Here is an 11,015-nt window from a genome sequence, read left to right as displayed (position 1 = left end):
GTAGAGCCGACGCGATGCACGTGCGCTCGCTGCGCGCCGCGGCGCCCCACAGCTTCGTGGCGCTCTGGGCGCCCCTGTTCCTGCTGCGCTCCGCCCTGGCCGACTTCAGCCTGGACAACGAGGTGCACTCGAGCTTCATTCACCGGCGCCTCCGCAGCCAGGAGAGGCGGGAGATGCAGCGCGAGATCCTCTCCATCTTGGGCTTGCCCCATCGCCCGCGCCCCCACCTCCAGGGCAAGCACAACTCGGCGCCCATGTTCATGCTGGACTTGTACAATGCCATGGCGGTGGAGGAGGGCAGCGGGCCCGACGGCCAGGGCTTCTCCTACCCTTACAAGGCGGTCTTCAGCACCCAGGGCCCCCCTCTGGCCAGCCTGCAAGATAGCCACTTCCTCACCGACGCCGACATGGTCATGAGCTTCGTCAACCTTGGTGAGTGAGGGCAGGAGGAAGGGGGTGACCGTCTCGGCCAGGAGGCGCTTTGGAACAGGGAGGAGGGGACCGCTTCTTACATCCAGCCCGCCCATCTTTCTACTTCGGCCGTTTGCAAAACCGTAGTGCCTGGCCGTGGGTCTCCTACCCCCGGTCCCAGTGGACCCCAAGCTGTGCGCGCCCCAGGTAGGGCAAACAAGGCTAATTTGGCCTGTTGGAGTTTGGGGGAGGGTGGGCCCCTCTGGGTTAAGCTGCCAGCCGCACCTCTGGGGCCGCAGGCTCGGGGGCCGGCCGCGGCTCAGTTCAAAGCGCGGGGCTCGGTCATGTGAGCTGTGCCGGGCCGGCGCGACCCGCGCTACCTGGATTTAAAGGGCCCTGCTCGGCAGAGCTGCCTTCCCGCCCTTTCTGGGCCCCTCGCAGCCCTTCCTGGCTCTGGCATCGCGGGCTTCGCGCCCCCTTCCCGGCCTTGGCAAGCCCTACCTGTCCGCTCGCGGTGCGCCCGCCCTAGCGTGCTGCGCGCCCCGAGCGCCTCGGGGCCCCTCTCCTGGCCGCTGGGCACCCCCCTCGCCCTCGGCTCTCCTGGCTGGAACTGGGGAAGAAACGTTGCCATTGCGAGCTTTCTATTTTAAATATTTAATGATAGGTCCCGGGCGGGCAGAATCCATTTTCAGCGTTTATCACATGTGGCGCGCAAACCACGGCTTTTGGCGATTGGGTGGCGCGGGATCTCCGAGCAGACGCCGCCGGGGGCGGCTGGGAGACCTAGCTCCGGACTGGAGCCGCAGCGGCCCCGGGGACGGGAGGCGGGGGCTGCGGCGGAGGCTGCGGCGGGGACGCGGCGGCCCCCCTTCCATCCGTGCACGCACACTCACCAGACTTGCTCAAACTAACCCCCGGCAGCGCGCTGTAGGGCTGATGATCAAATATTTGGTTTCCAGATAACACGCCCCGATAGCGCTGTTTCCTGAGCCGCTTTCATTCTACATGTGTAACTTGCTGCGAAAATCCTAACAGATTCAAGACAGCAAACTCACGCCCACGGGCGGAGTGTCAACATGGAGATAATGGCGCTCAGGCCCCCGTGGAGCTCTGGGGGGCGTGGACGCAGGGCTCAGGGAAGCCAGGATCGACCGCAATGCTTCCCGCTCCAGATAAGGTCCCCAGAGTTCCTGGGAGGCCATTGTCTGTCCTTACTAATAGCCAAAAATCAAATAGTGAAACGAGTTTCAGCGAGCAAGGGGTGGGAGGTGTAGATGCCAAAACAACCTCAAGAAAGTTTAAATTATACGAAGCAGCCTGTTAGATTGCCCTGATTTAGAACAATCTCCTCGATGTCCGAGGTGGGAAAGAGCAAGGTGCAGATCAGCGAGGTTATGTAGGTGCTTGTATGTCATCCCTTCCCCACTGGAAGAAGACGCTGGAACTGGAGGTGGATTTTACGGGAGACCGGGCGGGGCTGGGGCTGGGGCCGGGGCTGGGGCTGAGGGAGTGGGGTCTGATCTTTCATTGCCTGCACTTGTGTGTGATTTTTTTTTTTTTTTTACCATGTGCATTTATGACCCATACCAGAAACTAAAGAAAAATTCCAAATCCATACATATAAATTAGTAAATTAAAGCAGAGCTCTGTAGCTGTCCTGAAGCTGGCGTTAACCAGGGCCTTTCTCTGGCCGGAATTGATGGCACCCTGCCCTGTTGGGTACCCGTGACTCCCTGTGAGTGCAGCCGGTCCCAGTGGCCGCCTTCAGAGCTTGGCCGAGGTCATTAAGAAGGTATTCGTAAGCCCCGGCTTCCGTGGAAGGCTCTGCAAATCCCGTCCAGAAAGCACCCCGCTGTTCATGGACCAATGGCAGGGCCAGACGCAGGGCTCCCCGTACTGGAGAAGGGCTGAGTTGCCAGCCTGGTGCCCCTGGGAATCTCGGGGCAGGGCTGTTTGCTCCCCCTTGGTGCTGGGAGCAAGCTGGGACTTGTCCGGGAAGGCCACAGCTGGGCGGTTTTCCTCCTCTGGCTGCACACACACCTTTCAACCCTGTTAGTCCCATTTCTTTCATCTCGAAAGGACAAAGACCGGCTTGTCTGAGCCTCTTAGTCAGGGCTGGCTTTGGGCTTTGTGGGGCAGCCCTGGCTTCCTCAGGTCTTGCTTTCTGCAACATCACTCCAAATTAGATGGCAGAGTGGCTTTTAACAGAGTGCACTGACCTTGTTTCTTTCTCTCTCTGTCCCTAAAACTCAAGGTAATTAGTTGGGTGAAGACCTGGACTGCAGTTTGGCAAGACTCTTCTGTAGAAGCTTCTAAGGTTGACCTATTTCTGCTCAGCACGGGAATGAACCAATAAACCACCTGTGCCTTCCATTCGGTCATGGTCCCGGAATTTTTCCCCAGGAGGGCCCTGCGGGTGGCAGTGGGATTGGAGGGGGGGCGTGTAGGAGACGTGCCTGGAAGTGAGTTTGCTGATAAGGCACATGATTTTTCCTTGGGTTGCAGATCATATTGATCTGTAGTATACTAAGTTTTCTAAAGGAGTTATTCTGACACTTTAAGAGTAGGAAAATGTCACTTGTCCATATCGAACCATTACTCGTCAGCGTGCAGGGGACCTGGGGGGACTCTGGAGGGCCTTTGATGGAGATCTTGAGGGGAGGCCAACTTTGTCCACTGGCCCCTCATCCCTCCACTGCAGACCGCCGCTGTCCTGCAGTGCTTGGGAGACCTCCGTCTGAATTCTGAAGGCTTTTGCAGACCTGGTACATTATTCTTCCTTCTGTCTGCAGCCAAACTGGTTTTTGTTCCTATAAGTTCTTCTCAGAAGTCAAGCTTTTTGCCAGGCTGAGCGGGATCTAAACTAGAGAGAGACCTAGAGGAGAATTTATGACAAAACCAGGTGCTGACGATGAGGGCTTCAGACCGCAGCTTATGACGAAGGCCAGCCTGCACAGTAAAGCCTGGTGTAACGCTGGTCGCACTGCCAGACTGGGACTCACTCCTTCCCAGCCTGGGCCCCTTAAGTTCAATGGTGAGATTTGTAAACTGGTTTGGATTAACAAGCCCTGGGCTCTGCTGGATAGACTTAATTTTTTAGAATTCAAAGCAGGCTATTCTCTCTTAAATAGCTCCCAGGCACTGTGACTCCTACGGACCGGGACCCGGGCATAGCTCCCCACAGTTCTTTCTTCAGGAAATTCAGCAGTTTCTTGTGGAATCTTCTAAAGAAGCCGGCTGGCATTAGGGGCGTGCGGTGCATGTTTATCTCTGGTCCGGGCTATGAAGGAACCAAATTTGTTTAATCTTCAAAGCCAAATTAAAAAAAAAGAGAAAGTTGGAAACCTATCATTATTGGCCTCTGTGTATAAAAGTGGCTTTTGTGAATGCAGCTGAAGAGGCAGCGAGGGGCCTCGCTATGTGACTTTTCCTTTACCATCTGGCTATCCTTTTTGTTGACAAGTGTTTGGCATTAAGATCTCTCCTTTTGCCCCTTAAGAACAGGCCCTACCACTGTAGAGTATTAGAAAAAGATTCTGTTACAGTTTAAAAATTTCCTTCAGGGAGTGCTCCACGCAGGGAGCATGGGCTGCAGGCATTTGCAGCTGTAACCTGGCTTGTGTTAAGCTTTGGAAGGGGCTGTTCCACATTCCAGCACTCGGAGCGCCGGCTCTCACTGGTAAGCAGCCAGAGGTTAATATAGATGTCACACAGGCTTTCCCCCTTCTCGCTTGCTTTCTGCAGAGTGCCTTCGCTATAGGAGTGCACCAACAGCTGTGTTTTTAGTAACCCTTTCAAAATCACTTCTTTTAAACCTCATTTTCCTGCTTCTATAAATCAAAGATCTTCTCCCTCCTTCTCCCAAGGATATATGTGACCCAGATTTGAACTTTTATGATCTTTGTATTTCTCTCCTGGAACCAAAGGAGGTGAAGGCCGAGCCCTGGATGCCAGCTCGGGTGGCTCTTTTTGGTGTTTTTATTCCAGGCTCGTCATTCAGTTGGGGAGCGGCCCATCAAAGGGGTAAGGGAGGCGGCCCAGAGAAAAATCGATTTCAGGGCAGTAAAGGAACGGTTCTCTGAATGCGTGGAGAAGGAGCTGCTTCTGGGATGCAGCTCTCGCGAGCTCCGGTTCGGGGCCTTACCTAGGGTAGCAGGCTCTGAAGCCTCCGCCGAAATAAACACAGCTGGGGTGCGCTCTCTGCCCACCGGAATGCCTGCGATGTGAGCGCATGTCACATGTCCGCCGAACTCGGAGACAAGTGATGACTTCATTCCAGGGAGAGTCCCTTCTAAGTTGATTGATCACCCCTATCGCTTTAATATCTTTTTTTTTTTCCTCCCCCTATTGGGTAAGGTCATATTTGGCCCATCGCAGGAATCAGAGTGTCCTAACACTGCCCCAGTCCCCACCCTTCCCCAGCCTGCTCGTCCATTTAACCAGCTGAATATTTCGAATGGAGCGTCTTCTGCACCAAATGGCTGGCCACGTTAACTTTTTTGCAATCGCTCTTCGGGCCTGGCTGGGGGCTGTCGGCACACTGGGGTTTTTTTTGGCAAGTCGCTACAATGCTTCGCCTTAATGCACTCTGGCAGTGTCACCAGGGGTTAGGGCACAGGCAGGGATGTGTGGGACCTGTCATGTTATTGTCAGAAGGAATGTGAGGATTAGCCTTTAAAGCATGGTGGGGCGGGGGGGGAGCACCACAGCTGTGTACACTTATTATAAAAGATTTAAGTCCCACTGGTAAAATCAATATATTGAATTGCATGACCCTCTGCTTTTAATTAGTTTAAATCAAATGTGCCGGTGCCATTTGCCTCCTCTCGCCTTCATGGGGTGAGGAAATACCAATATTTACATAGAAACTGTTAATTTGTGGTGAAAATGATAACACATTTAGCTTTACACACCCAAATTGCTCCGACGTGATGGATCCCAGATTGACTTGGAGTTGCAGGGTGATGTCACCAGGGCGAGGATGCAGGGCGGCTGCGTCGGTGACGTTTGTCGCCTGGACCGTGGATGCCAGACGCAGGTGGGTGTCGGTGTGGGTGACGTGCCCGGGGATGCCAGTCTTTCAAGAAACGAGCCGATCTTTCCTTGCCCGCCAGAAACGTTGAGATTCACTCACATCACGTCACATCTCCTCTTCGGCGTTCTCATGAAACTGTGAAGCGGACGCCCACCTGTCCGGTTGTTCCGAGTCTGTTCTCCCGGCGGCCTGGGTCCTCCGCGCAGGCGGCTCGAGGCCCAGCGCTGTATTCATCCCGGGGCTCAGCCGCGTGCGTTCGCGGTTTACAGAGGAAGGGGTTCTCTCCCTGCACACCGGCCCGTGCGCGATCGTGGCTGTCATGCGAACCGTCCCGTGTGTGCTGTGTGTTCAGCTGCAAATGAATTCTGGGTTTTACAGAAAATGGCATTTGACAAATAATATCTGACAAAAATGTGACTTGGTATTTCTTAATACGGAACAGATATTTCATAGTTCACCTCCCCCGGCGAAAAATTGCGCGAACCCAGTGTGAAATGGCAGTGCCAATGAACCCCAGGGCCGCCGCTGTGTAGTCTCCCCTCCCCAAAGCGGGGTGTTTATGATTCGGGGGGACATTAGGAGCGCATGAAGTTTGACACTTACTTATGGGAAACTCCGAGTAGCATGTGCGATGCTGTCCTTTCAACATTTGGGTCGGAAGGCATTGTTGGGAGCCGTGCAAAGCCTTTGCTGATCCGCGTGGAGTGGATTGAATTAATGACAACTCAGAGAGCACCAGTTTCAGGGTAATTGCTTTATTGTTTTGGAGCCAGGGTGCTTATAATCTAGTTCCTGTACAAACATGTTTAACGTGTGTTAATGCATTTCCAAACCAGAGCCTCTCAGCACACCCCTGCTTTTCATTAATTGATGTCGGTAGCATGGTACAGTATTTCAAAGGGCTGGCCAAGTATAAACTGTGTTTCCAATTTCCTTCCTTTCCTGCGTTTCGAATGCCAATGTTAATTTGTTCCCATGCAGGAGCGGGGCTGCCAACCGCGGCTTTCTATAAAGGGCTTCACAGTGAAGGCTTCCAGCCCTCGCCGATGCTTGGGGCTGCCCGGCCAAGTTTCCTGACACTTTGCAGCTAATTCTGGATGATATATGGAGTGGGGGGTTGGGGGCTTCACTGCCGTGTAACGGAAGTCCTCGGTGACAGCAGAGGGTGTGACTTGGCAGGGGAGAATAGCACGGCATCCACAGTGATTCTCTTTAGACACAGCTTAAACCCATGTGTCTGTTTCCACTAGGGTTGCATATTGGCTGCGTGACCTTGAGCAAGTTACTCAACATCTCTGGGTTGGTTTCCTCGTTTCAAAAAGCTGAATAATAATCCCTTCCTCCGCAGATCCTCACGAAGACAAAATCATGTCACATACGCGCGGAGTCTTGCACACAGTAGGTGTGCAATAATTGGTAGTTCTTGTTTTTACTGCGATGTCCAGATCATTGTCCACTTTGGTATATTAGTCCAAACTGCAGTGTTTCAGTTCTTAATCTTAGAATGCTGAGATTAAGCCACCCGTGTTGTTTGAAAGATGTCAAGAAAATGTCCCCAAGTATGTGCGCTCGCGTGCGCGTGCATTTCCCTCTCCTTTCAGAGATCGGTGAGGTTCGAATGAGCGCGCCACACTCATTGGAGGGTGAGGAGAGTATAATGCTAACTCTTTGTCTCGCTTTTAGCATCCATGGTTATTTAAAATTCTTACTGCTCGGAAAACTGAAACTTGAACGAGGGCTATACAGGAACTCTCTGTACTAATCTTGCAACTTTTCTCTAAATCAAAAATTATTCCAAAATAAAAAAGTTTTAATTTTAAAAAATCGCATTACTGAAGTATTTCTTCCCACCCCTTTCTGGAAGATGGTCAAAGTACAAATTGTCTTTTCCTTCAAGGGAGTGACAAGCCCAAAGCATTCATTAACAGACCGGTACAACGTCCCCACTTTTTATTGGAGCAGGTGCAAGACCGCCCCCCCCCCTCCAGCTGCAGTTGGGCTGCAACAAAGCCCCGTGGGGATTCAGTGCCCTTAGAAGCCTTTGGAGACCAGGGGACTTGGAGGACGGAGGACGTCCCAGGGCCTGAGACGAGGGGTGGGCTTTCTCACTCGAGGCTTCCCATAAATTCCCTCCAGCTCTTTCTGTACTGCTTGAAAAATCTGACTTCGCGAGTATTAAGTTTCCCTGCATCTTTGAGGTCACGTGTTCTTCTTTCACATCTTTATCTCCCCAGAGTAGCTTTCAAGTTTCCATCTTTTGTTGTCTGGCTTAATTAAATTTGGCTGTGAATAAAAACTTGCACTGTTTCCAAAATCGAGGACTTGCATGTTTTTTAAGCATTGGAGTTAGGCCTGTCCTGTCTTGTAATGCCGGTCTCTCTCTTGCTTTCATGTAGTTTGAAGGAAAAAAAAATACAAAACTCCTAAGCACTTAGCATGACACTTGGCCTCCGAGGGTCCTGTAATGTTCCCAGGGCTGATCTGCCCAGCAATTCAGCAACACACACAGAGACAGGCGAGTCACCCTGTGGTTCGCACAGCTCGTGTCTTGGTCTTTGATAAAGGTCTTTTTTCTGGCCCGTTTCTTCAGGCCTCGTTACTCTCTCGCTCTTGCACGGCCTTGCAGAATTCTCGCGGTGTAGACGGTGCTCAGACTTTGGCTGTTTGTGTGCACGGATGAGGCGAAGAATGTTCTAGGCCGTGTCTTCTAAATGTGTCCACAATAAATTTTCGAGCACACACCCTAAAGAGAGGTAAATCGTGCAACTCTGACTGTTTTAGGATCGTTTGTACTTTATGAGACGAAGACTAAAACAGAAACTTAAGTAGGAGGCAAAGATAAAAACGATACACAATTCTAATGTTCACTCATGCACATTTTATCTGATTTATCATTATCGATAAAAAGATTTTAATTTTAATTAATGAGACAATTTAAACTAGTTTTGCTGTCACTAAAATTTTCAGTGTGATGGAATCTAATCTTTCAACATCATGGTTCAGCAGTTTGGATTCAGTGAGCTAAAAATCTGGTCCTAAATTTTGATGATCTTGAGCGTTCATCTGTCTAGTCTGCATTAATGAAGTTATCATGCAGTATAAAGAACCCCACAATCTCAGTTGGTCAAAATCCAGTACGTTTCTCGTTCTCTTAGATGAAGTTACGGCTCCATCCTAAGTTGGTGGGGGGCTCCGCACACTGGCCGGTGAGAGGACGCTCAGATCCCCAGGCCGATGGAGCTGGCACCCTTTTGAATGTCACCAATTATTGCTCCAGAGGAGAAAGACAATGTGACTGGCGCATGGACTTTTAAAATTTCCACCTGGAAGTGACCTGGCATTTCCGCTCAGATTTCATTGGTCAGCGCTAGTCACATGCTCAAACCTGACCCAGGGTGGTCAGGCGATTACAGTTCTCCCCCTCGGAAAGTGGAGCACCAGAGCGACTCTGGGAAATGGCACCGGTGACTGCCGCGCTGTCGGAGGCGAAGCCTGTCTCGCAAGGTGACGCGAAGGAGACGGAACAAGTGAATTGTTGGCCGCGTTTGTGAAACAAGATCTGTATTTCTTCGTCTCATCGTGCGGTTAAGCAGAGATCGTCGTCGGAGCTCGGCTAGTAAATGTCCTTCTCCCCCGGTGTCCGTCCGTTCTGGAAATTCACTTCCCCGTAGTTGTAATATTTACCCCCTGTATCCCGACGGATCCCTCTCGCCTCCCCCAAATGCTTGCACCCCATTTGGGAGACCGGTGTTTCTAGATGCTTCCGTATCACTGAGGTATTCACGTGGTTCAACAAGAATAACCACTTCTCTCCATTCCCACTTGTAAAATGACTCGCCTCTTTAGGACTTGTCTTTCAGCAAAAGCGAGCTCCAGCTTTAGTCCGGTTCACTACCCAGAGAATTAAGGAGCCCGACTGGTCCCAGCTCAAGAGGCGCTCATCCTGGCTGGCGTGTCTCTGGGCTGTGCAGGTCATTGCGTTGTCATGAAGTCTCGCCCTGACTGTGAGAGCGGCTCTTTCTTCCCGGGCCTCAGAGGCCTTCCTAGTCCGGGCAGGATCGTGCGTGGCTGGATCCAGAAACTGAATTCAGAGACTCCTTCATCGTCTAAACGCACTGCTGAAGGAAACAGTAGTAATAAAGCGGGAGGGTGGCGGGGTGATCCTTCTCCTGCGGTAATGGGTTTCTGACAGCTTATCAGGCTCCTTTTAGTTCGCTCCGCATCCTACGGGGCAGGCAGTACCATTCTCGTTTTCGGGTCGAGGAAACGGAAGGGACCCGAACTTGCGGAGCCGGGAAGTGGTGGGGTTGGCATTTGGATCCAGCTCTTGGTGAACGTAAAGCCGTCCACTTTTTCCTCCTGGCCCCGTGGGGTGTGTGAATGGCGTAGGGGGCGTGGTGTTGAGACCACCAAAGCAAGTGGTGCTGAGCCCTTGACCTTGACTTTGTGGGTAGGTGCTCTGAAGAGTAAGATAAAGTTAAGTCGCTTACGACTTTCCTTTTCATTATCCATCCTGCTTAAGACGCTTGACTTTGTGGGTAGGTGCTCTGAAGAGTAAGATTAAGCAGGTTACGACTTTCCTTTTCATTATCCATCCCGCTTAAGACATTGTATAGCAAAGGCCATGGGGTGGTGTTTACCACATGTACCAAGGCAAATATTGCATATTGTTTGTGGTAGCACAAACTCACTAGCAGTCTGAATGTCCAGGAGCAGTGGATTGGAGAAATACTTTGGTAATCAGTGTTTTATACATTTGTAATAAACCGGAAGGGGATACAAGGGTGACTTCTTTATGTAGCAACATAGACGCAAAACAGAATGTCAAGAGGGAGAGAGCAAGTGGCAGAAGGCTGTCTAGGATGCCCCCATTTGTCACTGAAAACACATGCACAAGGACACCAGATAATACTGTATACGCTCTGTGGGTTCTTACACATGTAGCAACAGCTTGGAAACATGGTGGAGGCAGGCAAGGGGTGGGAGTGGGGAGAAATTTTAAATAAACTCCAGTCGTTCCTGTCGTTTGCTCTTTTAACAATAAGAAGCCATTAGGAAGTGCAGGGTGGTATCCTGGCTTGGATCCTGGAACAGAACAAGGATATCAGTGGAAAAATTGGGGCAATCTGAAAAAAATCTGGAGTTTGGTTAATAGTAGCACACTGATGTTAATTTCGTAGTTTTGACAAGTGTCCTGTGGTTACGGAATATGTCAGTCTCCTTGGCGGAAGCTGGGTGGGGGTGCGGGAGAACTCTTCTATCTTTGTAGCTTTTCCGTAAATCTAAAGTCATTCTAAAATGAAAGTTTTATTCAGGAAAGAAAAAAAAAGCAAACACTATCTTAATTCTTGTTAATTTAGTTGTGGGTCCCCCGGATATTTGTTACATCTTTATCTGCATTCTCTGTGGTTACACTTTTCCAAGTCCCAGTGAACCTGAAAAATCTCCTACTCGGGACTAGGAGAGGTGGCTGTTGGTGGAGTCGCTGTTTCCAAAGCTTGGGCCCCAGAGGGCCAGTCTTTGGGTATGTTCAGGGTGCCACACCCCAAAGGCCAATGTATCAGCGTAC

The 11,015-nt window shown here is 51.1% G+C and overlaps 1 protein-coding gene across 2 annotated transcripts in view; it reads left to right on the top strand.

Moving 5' to 3' along the window:
- Positions 1-6: 6 nt before the first annotated feature.
- BMP7 (bone morphogenetic protein 7) overlaps positions 7-11,015 on the top strand; it is a 79,474-nt gene continuing 68,465 nt past the window's right edge. For both annotated transcript variants that reach the window (XM_006921935.2, XM_015597172.2), the window contains exon 1: positions 7-432. In XM_006921935.2, coding sequence (XP_006921997.1) covers positions 15-432 — 418 coding nt within the window. In that variant the 5' untranslated portion in view covers positions 7-14. The remainder of the gene's footprint in view (positions 433-11,015) is intronic.

The sequence above is a fragment of the Pteropus alecto genome, unplaced genomic scaffold, assembly GCF_000325575.1.
Source record: "Pteropus alecto unplaced genomic scaffold, ASM32557v1 scaffold45, whole genome shotgun sequence".
In the NCBI taxonomy this organism is placed as follows: Eukaryota; Metazoa; Chordata; class Mammalia; order Chiroptera; family Pteropodidae; genus Pteropus; species Pteropus alecto.
Note: the sequence above shows the minus strand (reverse complement) of the source record. Positions and strands in the feature narration are given on the sequence as shown.